This window comes from Pongo pygmaeus, chromosome 13, assembly GCF_028885625.2.
Source record: "Pongo pygmaeus isolate AG05252 chromosome 13, NHGRI_mPonPyg2-v2.0_pri, whole genome shotgun sequence".
In the NCBI taxonomy this organism is placed as follows: Eukaryota; Metazoa; Chordata; class Mammalia; order Primates; family Hominidae; genus Pongo; species Pongo pygmaeus.
Window position 1 is genome coordinate 42,831,802 of NC_072386.2, and position 19,726 is coordinate 42,851,527.

Here is a 19,726-nt window from a genome sequence, read left to right on the forward strand (position 1 = left end):
TTGCTGATCATACAGAAAAGCTCAGTTTTTAAGCACTTCTTATTGTAGAGTTTCTTATTCACCAAAATACAAATGTTCATGATACAAGTGGATATTGATGCTTTTTTTTTCCAAACGAATGCAGTAGTAAAAAAGAACTAGGAAAGACTCACTTATTGGTGACCAAATAAGGTGCTATTTAACCTTAATTCTAACGTTGGGGTGATTTCTCTTTCTAGGCCTCTTGCTTCCATAGTTTTAGTCAACTTTTCAGTAGTTGGTAGCAGTGAGGGGGAAGTACAAAGGACTGGAGGATCAGAAAGGAGAGTAGACAAGGGACCTAAAGAGATTCAGGAATTTTTATCATTGAATTTCCTGATAGAGCACTGCTGAAATGTTCAGAGAGCGGGGAAAATGTACAGTGTAAATTGGAAGCAAGGAAAATTTTTGATGTTTTCAGAAATTGCACTACTTAACTGCCTAACACAGTTTTAGGTTTGGAGGTCAATTCTCACATTGCCTCAAGGTTTTCTGTATTTCTGGCTCTGATTAATCTTTTTTTTTTTTTGAGATGGAGTCTTACTCTGTTGTCCAGGCTGGAGTGCAGTGGCATGATCTCAACCTCTGCCTCACTGCACCCTCTGCCTCCTGGCCTCAAGTGATTCTCCTGCCTCAGCCTCCCGAGTAGCTGGGATTACAGGCGCATGCCACCATGCTCGGCTAATTTTTGTATTTTTAGCAGAGACAGGTTTTCACCATGTTGGCCAGGCTGGTCTCAAACTCCCAACCTCAGGTGATATGCTCCCCTCGGCCTCCCAAAGTTCTGGGATTACAGGCTTGAGTCACCGTGCCTGGCCTGATCATTCTTTCTAAGTAGTTGAGATGTTACAAAAAGAACTCATATAGATTGAATACCTTAGTGCTTCTTAAAGCTGTTCTGGTTAGGAAGAATGCTGTGATCATAGACATTGTTTCTCAGACTTCCTGGGAACAGGAAAGATGGAACAATGATAAGTCATCTTTCAATTGGCAGCTGTTGAAGAGCATTTTTGAGTGTCTATTAATACATAAGCACACTTCTCTTATAATCCTGCTTGCAAATAACAAAGCACAGTAGATTTTCTTGTTTACAAAACATGCACTCTTAAGTCTTAAGAAATGCCTCTCTAAGGTTTTTCAGTTCAGGTCTGTATTTGACTTTAAAAAATGGTTTAATGACAAGTTAAAAAGAGCGATTTAAGTTAGGACCGAAACCTGTTACATCATTTCTTTTTCAGTGACAGTATAATACTATTTTGAAATGAAAACATTTGTGCAAAGTCATTTGTAGTCTTGAACTAGGGTTTTTTGCTGGAATTTTAGGATACTTTGACAATTTGGATACAATAAATTTGGAACAATAAAATATTCAGCTTAAATTAGCCTTGAAAATTTTTTATTGTAACATTAATCCTCTTTCCTAGTTAGGGTTCACTGTTGTATTGGTGGAAGTATAGCTGTATGTATTTATAAATAGTTTTGAATACATTTTTATTTTCAGCAACCAGGGGTAGATTTTTAAAATGAAAAAAAGTTGTGAATGCTTAGCAGTTATGTCAGAGTGGTATGTTTCAGCTGTTTTACTTCAGGGCATTCAGATTGCTTTTCACAGCTAGAATGCCCTAAAGGAAGAGCAATATACAGGGAAGCAGGGTTCTTGCTCTCTTGGCCCCTGTGTCTTCTAACTGTACATCCTCTGGCCAGAGGCTTAGCTCCTTTGTTCCCTGTTTCCATATCAGTGACACAGGAGACTACCGTCTGCTCTTCCTGTCTCGCTGAGTTGTTATGAGTTGAAGGGGGATCACATATGTGGACTTCCTTTGTGAAGTACTTTACAAATATAAGATGGTATATTTATACTTTTCTCTGTATAGTTTGTTTTTACCTTCAAGTGGCCATAGCGTATCTCCGTGAAGTTAAGCATATGTGATATTATTTGTTTTTAATTTAGTCTTATTGATCCTGAGGTGAACTTCTTGAAATTTAAAATATTGTTTCTTTTTCATTTTTTTTCTTTAGGATTAACAATTGTGTTGGTGAAGATAATCATTGGCTCTTTCTGCAGTTATGTTTCTACACTGAACTTCTTACTTGCTACGCACTGATGTTTTCCTTCTGCCACTATTACTATTTTCTTCCACTAAAAAAGCGTAATTTGGTAAGAAATGTTTATATCCACTAACATTAGAGCAGTCGTAGCATACAATTATTAACATGTGGTTCCTTTAAGTACAAAAGATTGGAAACAAAACAACAAAAATAAACTCCCAAATTGGTGAATTTTGAACTATATTGGGATTGAGAAAGTGGGCCCTAGTCTGACATTTCCTTTTAATGAAATTCATTTATGGTTATTTATTAGTGTTGAGTGGCTTTCTTTAGAAAGCAACACGTTGAATCTTTCAATACATTTGTCTTGGTTTAAAAATATCTAAAATAATGAAAAACAAAGACAAAATGTTCTTGTTTCTTTTCAGGAATAAAAATGTAGAATGTAATTTTTAAAGGTTCTCAATAGTTATGTTCTTGAGAAAGAGAACTTTTTTCTCCCTGCCTTTCATCAGTAATGATATCATGAATTTGCAGGATGCTTTAAAAAGTTATCCACTGAGAATATAATGCATGCTAGGACTATAGTTTTAGAAATGTTTCATCTTATTTATAGATAAATTTCTGATATAATTGGCATTAAAGTTAGATCATGTAAAAGAATGTACATATTCTCTGGAGTAATCTGTTTCAAATAATTGAGCCTAATAAGAAAAGCATTAAAATAAAATTCCTCAGTAGGATTAAGGTAATAATTTTTTTAAGTGGCAGAGAAGTAGAGTTTAGTGGTGTTAATGAAAAACAAAGACAGGCTAAGAGGTAATGAATGCATTGTAGTATAGTGCAGTATTGGCAGACTATGGGCCTTGGTTTAAATTCAGCCCTCTGCCTGTTTTTGTTAAAACAAGTTTTACTGGAAAACAGCTACTTTCTTTTGTTTATATATTGTCTATGGCTGCTTTTGTTTTATAAGAGCGGAACTGAATAGTTGTGGCAGAGACTGTATGGTCTGTAAAGCCTAAAATATTAACTGTCTGGCTCTTTACAGTAACTTTGCCAGCCTCTGGTAGTGGAAAGATCTTGTCTTTGTAAACAGACATACTTAGAATTAAAGCCTGTTTTTTCTTATTACATGCATAAGTTTTGACACATTGTTTAACCTCTCTGAATGGTAATTTTCTTCTACTGAAAATGTGAATAATAATGAGATTAAATGAAATAATATATGTAAACTTAGCTGGTATATAATAGACATTCAATTTATGTTACATTTGATTTTAGTGAAAACTCTCGGAAGGAGGAAACAATTTTTCTTTGGCCTATTAATTTTCATGAAAATTTTAGAGACCGTTTTACAGTAACCATTAATTACTGGAAGATTGATTACCAACTAAGGAAATTCCAGTAATCAAATGAAGGATTAAGATGTTTGAAATTACAAACTAATTTTCTTCTCCAAATGAAAGGTAGAAACTGGAGAAATTAATGGCAATTAGTCACCTTTTTTTAAAATGGAGAAATGGATTATGGGTTATATTTGAATATACTACATATATATATATTTACATGCATAATGAATGTTGGAAAAAGATCAGCAGCATAGTAAATGTTTATTAAGAGATTAAAAATATCAGGAAGAAGAAAGTATATAAAAAGTGAGTATAAAAACTGGGTTTTGAAAAGTCAAACCAGATTTTCCTTAGAGCCATCCATTGTAGATGCAAGCAGATGATTTTTTTAAATAAAAATCATAATATGTTAGTAGCATTTTAGCAAATGAAAATCAAATCATTATGTTGGTTGTTAGAAAGCTACTTTAGGAATGAAGCAGTACATTATAAATAATTCTAGGGATCTGACAGTTATTTGTGTCTAGTAGTGCTGAGCAGAAATCGTTCTCTTAGCCTAAGTCTTATAGTTTCCTTGTTGCATCAAGTGGTCTACTTTTATAATTACCACCATATTAGCAGTAATGAAATGAAAACTCAGATTATGTTATGAAATTTCCAGGATCACTTTGCTTCCTAATGAGGAATTGAGTAATTTTTAGTTTTGTTTATGATATATTATCTCAATGAATGAAGTAATTCATACATATTATCGTTAGGTGTATGGAGAGAAGAGCTTTACCACAGTATTTCCCATTGTAAGAAAAGACAGACAAATTTAAATACATAAAATTGAATGTTTATTAGCACTGTTCTAACCTACTTAAGTTTAATAGAGTAAAGCTAAATTCTAGGACCAGAATTATAACTAAACTTGAAGAAAGTATTTTATAATCTATGTAGCTCTAAATATTCCAATGATCTGAAGCAAATCAATGTTCAGTATTTACTCAATATACATTGAAATGAATTCCAGTCATTTCATTGATTTAGAAGTTGAGAGTTTGAAGCTACATTACAGATACATCCAAACTTCGTTATATCTTTTTGGTGGATTGATTCTTGTATCATTATAAAATATGCCTCTTTATTCTTAGTAATGATTCTTGCCTTCAAATTTTTTTTCTGTTATTAGTTTAACTATATCAGTTGTCTTTTAGTTAGTGTTTTCATGGTATATCTTTTTCTGTCTTTAATACTTTCAACCTTTCTTGATTACTGTGTCTCATAATGTGTCTTATAGACAGCAGATATTTCATCATTAAAAAATTGTCTTTTAATATGAAACATTTAGTAAATGTTTACTTAGTATAACTGGTATTTTGTCATCTTCCTATTTATTTACTATTTGACTTCATCTGTTCTGTGTTCCCATTTTTCTCCCTTTCTTTCCTGTTTTGGAATTTCTAATTTAAAAAAAAATTCCAATTTTCTATTTCTAATGGCTTTTTCTTTTACTCTTTTTATAGTTTTCCCAAAAGTGAAAACATTGTTTTGATTTTTTTGAAGTATAATATAAGTTAGTACTTTACCATTGTACACCTAATGAAAGCAGTGGTCTTGGAACACCCTCTGTCATCATCATTTTTCATGTTTTGGGGTAGAAAGTAGATGTAGAAAAAAATCACGTGATAACAACACATTATTGTTGTTACATATACATTATGTGTTATATTGTTATACAAGTTATATGTTACCTATAGTCAGTATTCGTTTTGAGTTATCTACATATTGGTGGTTTTTCTAGTACTCTTTACGTCTGAGCCTCCTCTGGGCTTATTTTTTCTGCTTGCCTCCTCTAGGCTTATTTTTTCTGCTTTTAGTGCAAGTCTGTTGGAACAAATTCTCTTAGTGTTGGTTCCCTGAAGATGCTTTTATTTCTCCTTCATTTTTGAAGGATTTATTGTTTGGCACAGAATTGTAGATTGGTGGTTACGTTCGTTCAGTTTTTAAAAGATGTTATTCCATTGTCTTATGGTTTCCATCATTTCTGTTGTGAAGTCAGTTGTTGGTCTTACTGTTACTCCAATGAAATATGTTTTTCTTTGCCTGCTTTTATGATTTCTTTTGGGCTTTGTATTTTAGCAATTATTCTGTGATTCTATGATGTGCTTTCGTGTTGTTTTCTATGCATTTTTTTCTGTTGGAGAGTTTATGTAACTTTGAATCTGTGGCCCGATGTCATTCTTAAGTTTTGGAAATTTCTTGGCCTTTATCACTTCAAATATTACCTCCATTCAATTTTTTCTCCTGCAGTTCTGGGATTCTACTTACATGTACATGAAGTCTCATTGTGCTGCATATGTTCTGAATTTATTTCTTAACTTTCCTTTTTTATTCCCCCTCTGTGCTTCATTCTGGATATTTCCTATTAATTTATCCTCTGGTTTACTAATCAGCTCTTCTGCCACGTCTAACCTACCCTTAAATCCTTCTAATGAGTTCTTAATTCAGTTATTATATTTTTCACTTTTAGAATTTCCATTTGACACTTTCTTTCATTGAAATTTCTGTGGTGAAATCATCTATTTTGTCGTCTGTTTTTTTAAACATGTTAATCACAGTTATTTTAATGTCTGTGTTTGATAACTTTGACTTTGAGATCCCCTTGTGGGTCTGTTTCTGTTGACTCTTTTTTCTTCTCAATTTCCAGATATTTGGTCCTGTCTTCTGACATGCCTAAGTTAGACTACTGAGCATTTTGCATGACAAATTGTAGAAAATGTGGTTGTGTTTTCCTCAGATTGGATTTACTCTTTTTTTTTTTTTATAGGATATAAGAGAAGGCTCATTTTTATCCAATCAGGGGTTTGTATAACAAGAATTTCTAATGCTAAATAACAGAACATTGGTCCTATATAGCAGTTCTTGGAAAGATGCCGTTTATTGCCTTTATTGGTATTTTGTAAGGAATCTTGATTGCTGGATTTGTCTTTGTGAAAGACTAGTTTCAATTTGCCTTTATTCCAATAGTATAGTCCTTTGGGGTCTCAGCTGAAAAACTGAGGGTTTTTTGTGGATTGTGCCCTACAGTTAACTGTTTTCCTGGCCTTGGAGATTTTGCAGGATGTTCTGAGTCTCCATTTCTATTTGACTTTTCATTCAGTACTGAATGTGAATTGACAGGTACTTTCAGATAAAAAGCAGTGCAGAATATGTGGCTCACCTTAATGCCTGTCTACTTTCTCTGAGATTTTGGCCTCTTAAGTTCTGGAGAGTTTGGCTGCTTGCCAGTATCTTTAAACAGCTGTGTATTTATTAATTAATTGGGTTTTATCTGGCTTTTAATAGTGTTTTTGGTGTGAGGGTTGGTCTCATACAATTTCCTCATAGGTGTCAATGGCAATAGCATTTTGTTTAAAAAAATTTCTTCCCAGGTGATTTTAATCATTGCTGCCTAATTGCATAACTGCAGGAGGCAACACTCAACATCATAGTCTGTGTAAACAGTATCCTGTGGAGTTGTGCGGTGCAAAACTTCTGTGGCCATAAGGTTTGAGAAGTGCTGCAGTGTAGGGAATGAGACTCATGGTGGACTTCATAGGTGATGTAGAGATTAACCAAATGGGGAGATGAAGGAAGTCATTGCTGGGCAAAAAAAACAAAAAAAAGAACAACAAAAGCCTTGAGGCTGTAACTGGAATAATTGGTTTTAAGGGCAAATCTTTTGTAAAATTCCAGCAGTATAACAAACTTCTCTAAAGCCAAATAATAAAATAATGTTCTTACTTCAGCAGTTCTTTTGTAAATTACATTTACTGTGTTTTTCATAAAGGTGGAAAAAAAATTACCGATAATTTCAGAACAAAAGTCACCATTATTACCATTGACATTTAAAAAAATAATGTTTTATGGTGGAATACTCTTCAAAAAATACTGCCTCATCAGTGTTTTTTGCAAGTCCTTTCCTGTATTTCTTTCATTTTTCTCTAAAACAAAAATCTGTAACCAGCTCTTGATTATGTGTATAAAACTATGTGTGAATAAAGATAGTATCAGGAACTTCATCTTATTATCCTTTCTATTATTCAGGATATGGAATAAGATCCCCAAAGGCCCTAACTATCTTTGGATATTGCATTAATGATTATTATACATATTTTTTGTGGGAGTAATGATGCAGTTAAAGCATGCCGTGGACTTTGACCCTGTGTTCTTCTGTCAGCCAGACTGAAGCGAAAGCTGTAGTCTGCATTTTCTTTCTACCCTTTCACGTAGATAGGTGGCAGCATAGTATCTTTTCTAGCCCATCTTTAAATTCCAGAGCCGAGTGGAATTGCCTGGATCAGAAAAGAAAGTGTTAACTTTCTTGTTTTTCTTTTCTTTTTTAAGGCGAAAGTGTTTATTCATTAAACAACAACAACAACAAAAAAAATGAGTTGCACTTTGACCATTGATGTAATGGCACTTAACCTGTATTCAGTAGAAAACTGGTACGTTGTATGTTATGCTCATGGTAAAGACAGTTAAGAGAAAGCAGGTTGTTCACAAATTCTGGGAAATGAACAGATTGGGAGCCTGATTTTCTTCCATTTCTCTCTTCTCCTCGCCTTCTGTTTTCAGGAGAGCTCTTTCTGAGCTGGATTATTTTAATTTCTTTGCAAGTGCCCCATTGTTTTTTATAGTAACTTAATGCTTTTTAGATTTCTTCTTAATCTTTACTTTTAAAATATTCTTTTATCGTGAACATTCAAAGATTTATATGTTTTTACCATGTGAAGTTTTGAGGAAATACTTGAATTTATCTTTTGTTGAGGGAAGTAAGGACTAAGATGTGCAGGAGATAAGGAATTTATAGTTTATCATGAATCAATGCCCAAATTTAGGATTTATTTTTCAAGCTATAGATATTGATTTATATTCTGAGTCTTATACTAAAAAAAGGCCTATGAACCTAAAAAGAATTAGTATTTACTATCTTTATCAGAAATAGTAACTAAAAAAATCCCCAAATTCTCAGTGTAAAAAATGCATATCTAGAAAAATTGCAGAAACTTGAGTAATAGTTTTGTTTTCTAAATAAATGGAGATAAATTAAACATTTTTTTGTTAGAATCACAAAATCAATAAAGATTATAAACTTTGAGATGTTTGGAGAAGTTTTTCAGATGTTAGACATTAAATTAGTTTGCATCATTTGCATTTATCATTCCAGTATAATGTTGAATTTTACTTAAAACCCCTCTCGAAAGTAATGTTTGACTTTAAATATTTATTGGCATGAAAATCATTGTCTAGGTTCTAAAACCTGTAGATGGGGTAATGATTTGGCATTTAAGTGAATGAAATGGATGGATATTGAAGAAAATGAACTTTCATTTTTTACCAAGGTCCATATTTGACTATTTCACATAGTTACTTTAAATGCTTATAAGCAGATGCCTAGTCATTTGGTATATTATCAAACTCTATTTCATTTTATTGGATACTGGTTATTTACCAAAACCAATACTAGAAAATTACGGTTTTTAATTAAATATGAAGGAAAGTACCACTATATTTAAAGAGTATACCTTCTTAAATTTATTGTATGTTTATCCATGAATATTTTATTGGTAACATTTTTTTATATTATTCTGGATTTGTATATTACTTGGATTAGTGGCAAATGTCTACTCATTTGAAATATTTCTGAAGGGATAAATAGTATGGTTGCCATCTTACAGGTAAGGTAACTGAAATTCAGAGAAGTTCAATACCTTGTCCAGTCACAAAATTGCCACTTGACAGAGGTGTGATTTGGGCCCATGTGCCTAAGTCATGTTCTTGCTATTACTAAATCCTTTTCAAGCTCCCATTCAATACTACTTTTTGCATTTTTCCCTCAAGGAATTTTTTAGCAATATTATTGTAGGATTAAAAATATTAAATATATTTTAAAATACTAAACATCATATTATCTGCTCTTCAGAGAAAGCTCAGTGAACCTCCTGATTGGTAGATTAATATTTTGCTGTTTTCATTGAGGCAGTCTGTTATATCTTATAAAGGCATCGCCGTGTGTTAAAAATATTTTTTTGAATACGTACCTGCTGGAAATCAGATGCAGGCAAAGTTTACTATTTCTCTACATGAGAAAATACAAGCTTTTTAAAAAAATAATATGTGGCTATTACTGTCTGAGATTATACAGCTAATCTTTGATGGTATACCACTTTAATTCTAAAATTATGTCCTTTAGCTTCTTTTTAGATGAAGTGGATTCTGATAATTTCTAATTATTGTATACTTATTTTTATGTGAAGGGGAAAAGCATACTAACTGCGTTTAAGGCTATGAGAGCAGTGGGTGACAGAAGGGGAAGAGAGGAGAGAATTTCAATAAAGGAAATGCTGCCAAAATTCAGAAGAGGAAAATAAATAATGTTTAGCAGCCTAGCCAACTCTTCTGCTAGGAAGATACATTATTATTATTCCAATTGGCTGATATCTAATAGTGTTGCTAGGGATTCGATGTCAGAACTGTGCCACAGAATTATTTGCCTAGCCTTTTAGCTAACAAAAAAAAGAAATAGCCAGAAGACTTGGCTGCAGGTAGCTTTGAATATTGGTAAATCTTTTCATAATTTATTTTAATCTTTTCGTATAATCAGTTTTAAAGTAGCCTGAGTACTTCTGCTATTTAAAAAATATTTTAGCCTTAATAATAACTTTCGTTTTCTTAATATCTAGAAGGTCATTTATTTTGTTCACTGAAGAATGGAAAAAAATTGCTAAAATACGCATTTACCTTTTTCGATTTTTGGAAAGAATAGCCAGGAGTGAAGAATAGCCAAGAGTATTGTGGAATTAAAATTGATATGAGATGAAAATTATTTTTAATGCTAATATAAAAGTAATTTGGCTTTTTTTGTTCCTGTTTCCCTTAGATGCTAGTAGAGACATTCCTTAGTGACATTTTTTATTTTTTTTGCTTGAAAAGAATAATGTCAGATATACAGTTTATAGTTCTAAAGAAATAAGAATAATCTATTTATTATTCTAACAATTGCCAATTCCATTTGTCAGTATATCTCTACGTTTTTAGTGAGAGATGGAACACAGAAACCTTGTAATAAATCTTAATCCTGTCCTACGATACCAGGTTGACTGAGTATATGTCCTCATTAAACATGTTTCCATAGTCAGTTATAAATATTAATAGCATTTAACATAGAAAATTTAGCAGTTTTTATTTCTCTGTAAAACTGTTACAGTTACTGTGAATTTAAATGGTTAAAACCTGGCAGCAATTTTATTGTCTTACTCTTCTTTTACTTTTACCAAACACTGTAGCACTGCATTAATTGGTGAATGTAGTAAGGAAGTATGTTATCCTGTTCTCTTATTGGATTGCCCAAACTTTTCTAGAATTTTGGCTGCTAAAATATGGTCAGGCAGACAAAATAATTTTTCTGGAATACTTCACCCTCAGCCATGAACCTGACAGTCAGATGCTAGTGAAATACACTCTGTGAGACAGTTGCATACATATGACTACCAAAATTTAGTGGATAATTCTGAACACTCAATGATAGCCATTAGGGAGGTATAAATAATTATGTTTCACTTTAGATATTAATTGCCATTAGGATGTAATAAGACTGAGAAAAGTACATTTTACCGGAGCACTGGGTTGGGAAGTGGAGGGGTTTTATGTAGAATAAGCTTGTAACTTCTTTTCCTATGTTTTGGAATATAATAAACTTAAGCTAAGGCTCATTCCAAAAAGTGCTCATACCCATACAGATATCATAGGATTTTATTTTAGGATTAAATTAAGATTGCTTATTTTAATGTCAGAGTATTTGCCTTATGAACCTACCCTCAGCATGTGAAGTTGGTTATTTAGTTATTTTGAAAATTCAAATCTGTATGCTTTAGATATCTCAGATGTGATCTAAGCTGTTTCTGTTATTTTTATTTTCTAATTTTATGATTTTTACTGTCTCCAGGTGTTTCTATTCTTTAACAACAGAGAAAAACAAAATCCTTTACCAGCGGGTACAGTGGTTCTCAGTTGGGAGGAGGTTGACTTTCCCCCACACAAAACATTTGGTAATGTCTGGAGACGTTTTTGGTTGCCGCAGCTAGGGGAGTGCTACTGGCATCTAGTGGGCGGAGGCCAGGGATTCTGCTAAATGTTCTGCAATGCACAAGAGAGTCCCCTGCAACAAAGCATTATCCAGCCGAGTGTCAGTAATGCTGAGGTTGAGAAACTCTTCAGTAGGAGGAAGATCACAAAGAAAAAAAAAAAATTTTACTTTTCAGAGTAGTCTTATAAAAACACAGAAAAGTACGTGTAAGCTATGGTTTATAAATAAAAATTGCTTCAAACTCATTGATAGGAAAATTGTCATTTTATATATGAAATTTTATGTGTAAAACACAGTTTTTTATTTTAATAAATTGTGAGGAACATTTATTCAGTCATTCAGTACATATTATTGAGTGTCTACTCTATTCACTTCCCCTTTGTCTAGGCTCTGAAACAAAGTTCCTGTGTTTAAGGAGCTTACGTTCCGATTAGAGAAGACAGGCAATAAACAAATATATGGTAAACAATATAAGTATTATGACGTATAATAAAGCAGGGTACAGGGGTGGATATAGTCAAGGAAGACCTTTCTCTGGTGACACTCGAGCAGAGACCTGGAACTCAAGCAAGTCACTGTTGTTGACATTCTCAAGGAACAGTAAGGAGACCAGTGTATCTTGAGTGGAGTGAGTTAGGGACAGAGCAATAGGAGATGATGAGTTGAGAGTAGTAAGGGCTGTGATTGGACTGGAGACTTTATTAAGATGGTTAGTGGTTGGGACTTTGTTAGCTGTTGGAGGATTTTGAGCCATTACACAATCTCATTTACATTTTAGAAAAAAAAACCTGATTGCTATGAAAAATAAAAGACAAGGATAATAGCAAGAAGACCAGCTACTAGGCTGCTAAAATACAGTCCAAATATGAAATGATTATTAGTAGTGGTAGAAGCGTTTACAAGTGGTCTATTATAGTTTGAAGAGCTAACAGGATTTGGTGATAATTTGAATGTGGGCTATGAGATAGAATGTGAAACGTCAAGGATATTTCCAGGACTTCACCGCCCAAACAACTGGAAGAATGGAGATACCAATTACCGAGAGAGGGAGCCTGACGAAAGAATAGGTTCTGGGAAGAAGTTAAAGATTTTGGTTTTACACATCTTTACTCTGCCTAGTTGACTTCCAGGGACAGATGTTAATCAGCTAGATACAAAAGTCTGGATTTCAATGGGGTGGTCTGAGCTAGATAAATTTGGGAGCTTTCAGCATAAAGATGGTATTTAAAGACATGGAAACTGACTGGAGATTTCCTAGGAGTAGTTCGAAATAGAAAAGAAAAGAGTTCTGAAGACCAAAGTAGGCATTCTTCAGTTTTTGAAGTTAGAAAGATGAAAGGTACAAGAAAGGTGACTAAGACTGCAGCCAGTGAAACAGGAGCAGAATGGTGGTGAGAGAGGGTCAAGAAAGGTGGTGGTAAATTGAAAGAGAAGTTATCATGATGGACTGTGGAATATAAACAAGTAGGGAGTTGAATGTATTCTGGAAAGCCAATGACATGGTGGTTGGGCCAAGGAATTGGAACTCCCGTCAGGGTTGAGAATTTGTTAGCATTGATAGTCAACAGGGAGTTAGCTCAAAAGAAAGCATGTGGTATTCATAAGGTGACATACTTGAAATTGTAATTATGTTATGAGTTACAGTTCTTAGAAATGATAAGGTATAGTATATAGTCTTAGAATTTGAATTGAGATTAGGATATAAGATAAGATTATAGGAAGATATGAGCTGAAGGAATTCACAGATCAAGTATTTAATTATTTGTTAGATCATAAATAGCCAAATCTGACTCTTCTTTTCATTTAGCTTGCATTAAGAGGTGGTGCCCCCCTACTGCCTAGTTTTGTAACATTTAAAAATTTTTAAATGATACAGTTCTAAAAGATTATGAGATAGGAGTATAGGAATATTATTAATAATTCATGAGAGTGACCCTCTGCTCCTCTGCTGGTTTATGTGTAAGGACATAAGTATGTTTATGTACATGTTGCCTATGTGTTTCTTTTTCTGTGTTTATTGCTGCTATTATACATGTGAAACAGTCCTTGTAGATACTTTTCTCTGTCTCTTCACATGTTGAGGGAAGAGACAGTTGAGGGAAGAGACAGTTCTTTGTCCAACTTTCTTTGTTTTCATTCATTCATTTAATAAATATTTGTTGAGCTGGAGCTGATTCTACGTTCCAGGCACTCATCATTGAACAAGACAGGCAAAAGTCCCTATCTTCAAGAAACTTGCATACTGCTAAGAGAGACAAAACAACAAAGAAATAGATATATATCAGATGGAGATAAATACTATGAAAAAAATAAAATACAGCAAAGGAAATAGGGAATACTGGGATTTTCTGTAATTTGGTCAAGAAAAAGGTCTCTGATAAGGCGATATTTAAGTAGAAACCTGAAGGAAGTGAGGGGAGTATGCTTGTGGTTGTCTGGGGAGTTTTGTGGGAAGAACAAATGCAGCAGTCCTGATGTGAAAGTTCGCGAGCTATGTCTGAGAAATAGCAAGGAGGTCAGTGTAGTTAGAGGTGGGCCAGGAAGAAAGTGGTAGATGAGATCAGAGAGCTGGTCTGGCTCTTCCTCTCCTTTTTTCCTGTCTCTCACATCCTTTTCTGTGTCTTATTTGACAAATTTTTGTCTCTCTTTTTTATAGGCCATTTATAACTAACTTTTATGTTTTATATGTATTTTAAGAGTTTGGTTTTCTAAAATTAATAAAAGTATTTTTATATTCTGTATTTCACTGTCACAACTTTTTGTACCTTTTATATTGTAAAATGTGATACACATATGAAGGAGTGCATAAAAATAAAAATAGTTAAGTGAATCATCCTGATGTTTCTTTTGGGTAACACTTGGAAGATTTATCCTTTTTGTTACTTTAGATACAGTTTATTTTCATTGTTGTGAATCCTCATAATATTTCATTTAATATAAAGCTGTTTATTCGTTCTGTTGATGGACATTTACTTTATTTCTAGTTTTTGGAGGTTATAAATAATGCTATTGTAAGCAGCCTTGTTTATTCCTCCTGCTGTACATGTACATGTGTTTCACTTGGATGTATAGCTAGAAGTGCTGGTGTTCAAAAGTTAAGTGGTGTGTTCCTTTAGATAGTGTTAAACAGTTTTCCAAAATAGTTGTACCCATTTAAACTCCTACCAGTAGAGTATATAAATTCTGATTGCCTCATATCCTTACTAATACTTAAATCTTCTTAACATTAGCCATTTGGTATGTATGAGCAGTACTTCATTGTGTTTTAATTTACATTTCTCTGATGACTAATGATACTGAACCCCTTTTCATATATTTACTGATTATATGACCGACCTATTTGGCAAAGTGTGCCTATTTAAGTGTTTTTCCCATTTGACTTTTTCTTGGTAGTTGTAGGGTGTTTTAGATTAGTCCTTTTTTTGGAATGTGTTGTAAATATCTTCCACTCTTTGGCTTATCTTTTCACTCTCTTAATGGCATTTTTTGGTAAACAGAGGTTTTAAATTTTAATGTACTCCACCTTATCAACCGTTTCATTTTTGAGTAGTGTTTTTTGGGTTCAGTTTATAAAATATTTTTTATCCTTTCTAAAACCAATGAAATTCTCCTTTATTATCATCTAGGTACTATATTTTTCTGTCTTTCACATTTCTACCTGGCATTGAATTTTGTGATTCTCATGAGATAGAAGTCAGGGTTTCAGTTTTTTCATAGATGAATAGTCAATTGATTTAGCACCATTTATTGAAAAGATAATTCTTCCCCCTCCATTCTGTAGTGCCATCTTTCTCATAATCATGATTCATATGTGTGTGTGTCTGTTTCTGTTTCTTTTCTAGTCTGTTGATCTATTCGTCTCTCTTTGTGGAGAGACAATACCACACTGTCATTACAACTATGGTTTTATAAGAAATGTTATTATCTAGTAGAACAGTAGTTTTTAACCTTTTTTTTCATTCCCATTTTCCTCCTATGGAAATTTTCTCCTCTCACCACCCCTGTGAAGTTAAATACTAAGAAAAAAGATTTTGTCAGATAAGATTGTGTAGAGCCACAAACCATAGTGATAGCTAAGACTTTTTTTCTCCCTCTAAGAACCAGTTTTCTCCCACTTGGGAGCAAAACTTGCCCTGTCGAGAATACATGCCGTAGAACCGACTTTCCTACGTTGCTCTGTTTATATGAGCCTCATGGTATTCTTTGTGTTTGTTTTTTTCTATGAAATAAAGAAACAGCTCAGCAATTTCTACAGACTAAAGCAAAGTAAAAAAAAAAATATATATATATATATATATATATATATATAAACTCTCACCAGTAGAGTACATAGTATGTGTGTACATACTATGTATATAGTATGTAATGTGGTTATATATAAGCAACCTGACCAAATTGAGTTTATCCTAGGAATGAAAGGTGGTTTTTGCACTAGAAAATAAGTCAGTATATTTTATCACATTAACAGATTAGAAAAAAAATTCAAATAGAGCATCTCAGTGTATGAAGACAAAGATAAAATTCAGGATTCATTCAGGTTACACACTCTTAGTAAACTAGAACTAGGAGAACTTTCATAATCAGATAAATGGTCTTTCTCCCCGACCCCCTTAAAAAAAACACACAAAATCAACCAACTATAGCATGCTAAGATGAAATGTTGACTTCTTCCCTCCAGGTTGGGGACAAGGCATTGATGCCCCCACTATCACCATTATTATTATTAAACATACTACTAGAAATTCTAGCCAATGCAGTAAGACGAGAAAGAAAGAAAAAGTACAACTGCTGAAGGGAATAAAACTGTCATTACACATAGATGATGTAATTGTATAAATGATTTATTTATAGATTCTTTTGGGTTTTTAAGAAAGTATAAAAAATGTGACTATGAAACTATTTTAAAAAATCTATTTTTATATGCTCACAAACCTTTAGACAATGAAATTAATAGCAAATGCCATTTATAATAGAATCAAAAAACAGGAAATTACTGAATTAAATTTGACAAAGCGCAAGGCCTTTAGAAGAAACTTAACGAAAGATAATGGAGAGAATATATTATATGTGAGTGTATGCCTGAGTATGTGTTGTAACTTGAAAATCTAACTTTAAAATTTTTATGCAAATACAAATTATCTGGAATAATCAAGACATTCTTGCAAAAGAATAAGATGGGATGACATGGCCTACCAGGTATTGAGACTTACTACAAAGCCATAATAACTAAGACATTTGTCACTGTTGCAGGGATAAACAAACCAAGGGAACAGAGTAGAGAGCCCATGCATGTATGGATACTTGATCTCAGGTAACTGAAGAAATGACAGCTTTTTAGATAAGTCATTCTGGAACAGTTGAATGTTCATATACAAAAAGTAAATTCAGATTCCTATCTTTTACTGTGCACAAAAAAATTAAATAATAATTCTATGTGAATTAGTGACCTAAATGTGAAAGGCAAAACTTACAAAGCTTTTAAAAGGCTTTACAAGATAATATAGGAGGATGCCATTATTACTTCAGCATCAGGAAAGATTTCTTAAATAGGATATAAAAAGCACTAAAGGAAAAGATTGATACATTGGACTACTTAAAATTAAGACTTTATAAAAAGTGCCATCAAGAGAGTGAATAGGATAGTTTCAGAGCAGGAGAAGATATTTGCAATATGCAACTGAAACATAGCAATATCCAAAGTGTATGAAGAAGGAGTTAGTAACCTTTACCTTTAGGGTAGGGGTGAGGGAGAGCCAGCAATGGGGAAGGAATACACAGGAGGCTCTACTTGGTTTCAGATGTTCTAATTATTGAGAGGATACTGTTACTTTTCTTCTTCTTCTTCTTCTTCTTTTTTTTTTTTTTTTGAGAGAGTCTCACTCTATTGCCCAGGCTGGAGTGCAGTGGCACGATCTCGGCTCACTGCAACCTCCACCTCCCAGGTTCATGTGCTCCTCCTGCCTCAGCCCTGCCTAGTAGCTGGGATTACAGGCATGCACCACCATGCCCTGCTATTTTATTTTTATTTTTATTTTTTAGTAGAGACGGGGTTTCGCCTGTTGGCCAGGCTAGTCTCGAACTCCTGACCTCAGGTGATCCACCCACCTTGGCCTCCCAAAGTGCTGGGATTACAGGCGTGAGCCACCGTGCCCGGCCTAGTGTTACTTTTCTTTAAACTGAACACGTGTTTTATGAATTTATCTGTATATGAGCACATTTCTTAACAAAAATGGAAGAAATGTAAACAATAAAGAAATACATTTATTGATTATATTAGTTTGCTAGGCCTTCCTTAAGAAAATACAACAAACTGGGTGGCTTAAACAACAGACGTTCATTTTCTCACATTCTGGAGGCTACAACTCCAAGATCAGGGTGTCAGCAGGTTAGTTTTCTCCTGACGCCTCTGTCTTTGGCTTGCAGATAACCAGCTTCTCTCTGTCCTCACATGGTCTTTCCTCTGGGAACATCCATGGTGTCTCTCAGTGTGTCCAAATTTCCTCCTCTTACAAGGGAACCAGTCGGATTGGATTAGTGCCCACCCTAAGGGCCTCATTTTATTTTAGTCACTGCTTTAAAGGCTTTGTCTCCAACTACAGTCACATTCTAAGGTACGGAGGTTAGGGCTTCAACATACGAATTTTGGGGGACCCAATTGAGCCCATAACACTGATTATGTAGTAGAGATCTCGGATAGCAAATGGGTTCCTGTGATTTGGATAAAAATTTTTAAGCCAATTTTTGGATTCAAAAAGTGTTAAATCTAAAAAAATCTAAGACAGAAGTAAAGATGTACTCTAGAGAACAGTGTTAAGTGACTCAAAATATGGATTTAGTGCTGATGATGTTAATTATGCATGTGTGAACTTGGAATACAGTTGTTTTTTTGAAAATGTAAAAGTGATAAAAAGCAATTTCTAGATTAAAGTTTTTTTACTACTGTATTTTACATAAATACTTTAAATATAAATGTATAACCAAATGAATAAATGTAATATTATAAGTAGATCTTTTAGTCTCATCTCCATCCTTGACATTTATAAATTGTAGTTGGCCAAAAATTATTTTAAAATCTTTTCACTGGGAGAAGAGTGGATGGATTTTATTTGGTCATAGATGGTAATTTTAGTACAGTAAGCTCTGCTATAATGCAATATGTGCATTCCTAAAAATCACTTCACTGTGTAAAACCGTGCATTAAAACCACAGGGCTTACCACTCTGAAACTTTGTGACACTTAAAAGGATAGGAATATAATAAAAACAACAGCACTGTTTTATATAAATGTTAAATGATTAAGAAATACATAAATACTATGATAAACATGGCACTTTACCTTGAGAAAGACCTGAAGTTTTCTTGTGGAAGTGAGCATCAGGAGGGTTGCAGAATGTGAATTATTGTGAAGTGATGGAAGGGAGGGTCTGTGAAATTGGAGGGAAAGTTGTAATACTAGATGTGGGTGGGTGTGGCTCATAGCATGGAAGAGAAACTGAGGTGGCTGGTAGATGTTTGACGGGTGAGTGTGTTTTGTGTATCCCTACATATTTTGGTTCAACAGGGTACAATTTTTTATATTCATGTAGGATTTTTTCACAGATAAAAGTACGCATAAGAATGATTGCCGTGGTCAAACTTGTTTAATGTATCAATTATGTTAGAACAAATTTGTGTTTTTAAATAGTGTTAATGCAGAATTTACTTAATTTTTTATGTCGTCCACAGGCCCATCATTTTGGTTGTATATGTTTTATAGGGATTCTATATTGGGTTCTTTTTACTGAGGTTTTGAAATGATTGCCTAATATTTACCTGCTACATAACGTTTTAAGTGTCTTGCTGAATTCTAAGTTTTTCCAGGCTAATGAATAAGTAATGTGGATGTGGAATCAGATTGTTGGTTGAGTCTGGTGGTGACTCAATATAATACACACAGAAAAGTATCAGTTCTTTTGTTTCAAGCAAGCATACTGTCTCTGGTGGCCTTCCTATTTTTGAAGTTGCTATTAGGATACTTTAATCCCTAACATGAACCAGTATAAAAGAAAGCATGTGGGTGGTTGTGTTTGAGTGTTCTTTCCATCCACTTGGTGCTTTGATTTTCTGTGGTTGTTTTATTCTACAGCTTAGCAACAGCATATTTCCAGGAGAAGTCTTAGTTCTTCAACTCTCTCTCCTTCCTCTGGTCTGGTTGGTT

General features: G+C 33.6%; 1 protein-coding gene across 6 annotated transcripts in view; it reads left to right on the forward strand.

Annotated features, from left to right (window-relative positions):
• ZDHHC21 (zinc finger DHHC-type palmitoyltransferase 21) overlaps window positions 1-19,726 on the forward strand; it is an 88,690-nt gene that overhangs the window by 39,125 nt on the left and 29,839 nt on the right. For 5 of the 6 annotated variants that reach the window (XR_010123293.1, XM_063649508.1, XM_054501445.2 and 2 more), the window contains one exon: window positions 2,038-2,176. Coding sequence is in view for 5 of the 6 variants with exons in the window: in XM_063649508.1 (XP_063505578.1) it covers window positions 2,038-2,176 (139 nt within the window). In the remaining variant the exon portion in view is untranslated. Of the gene's footprint in view, window positions 1-2,037; window positions 2,177-11,388; window positions 13,619-19,726 lie in introns of those variants that run through there. The other variant, XM_063649509.1, reaches the window with a different exon arrangement.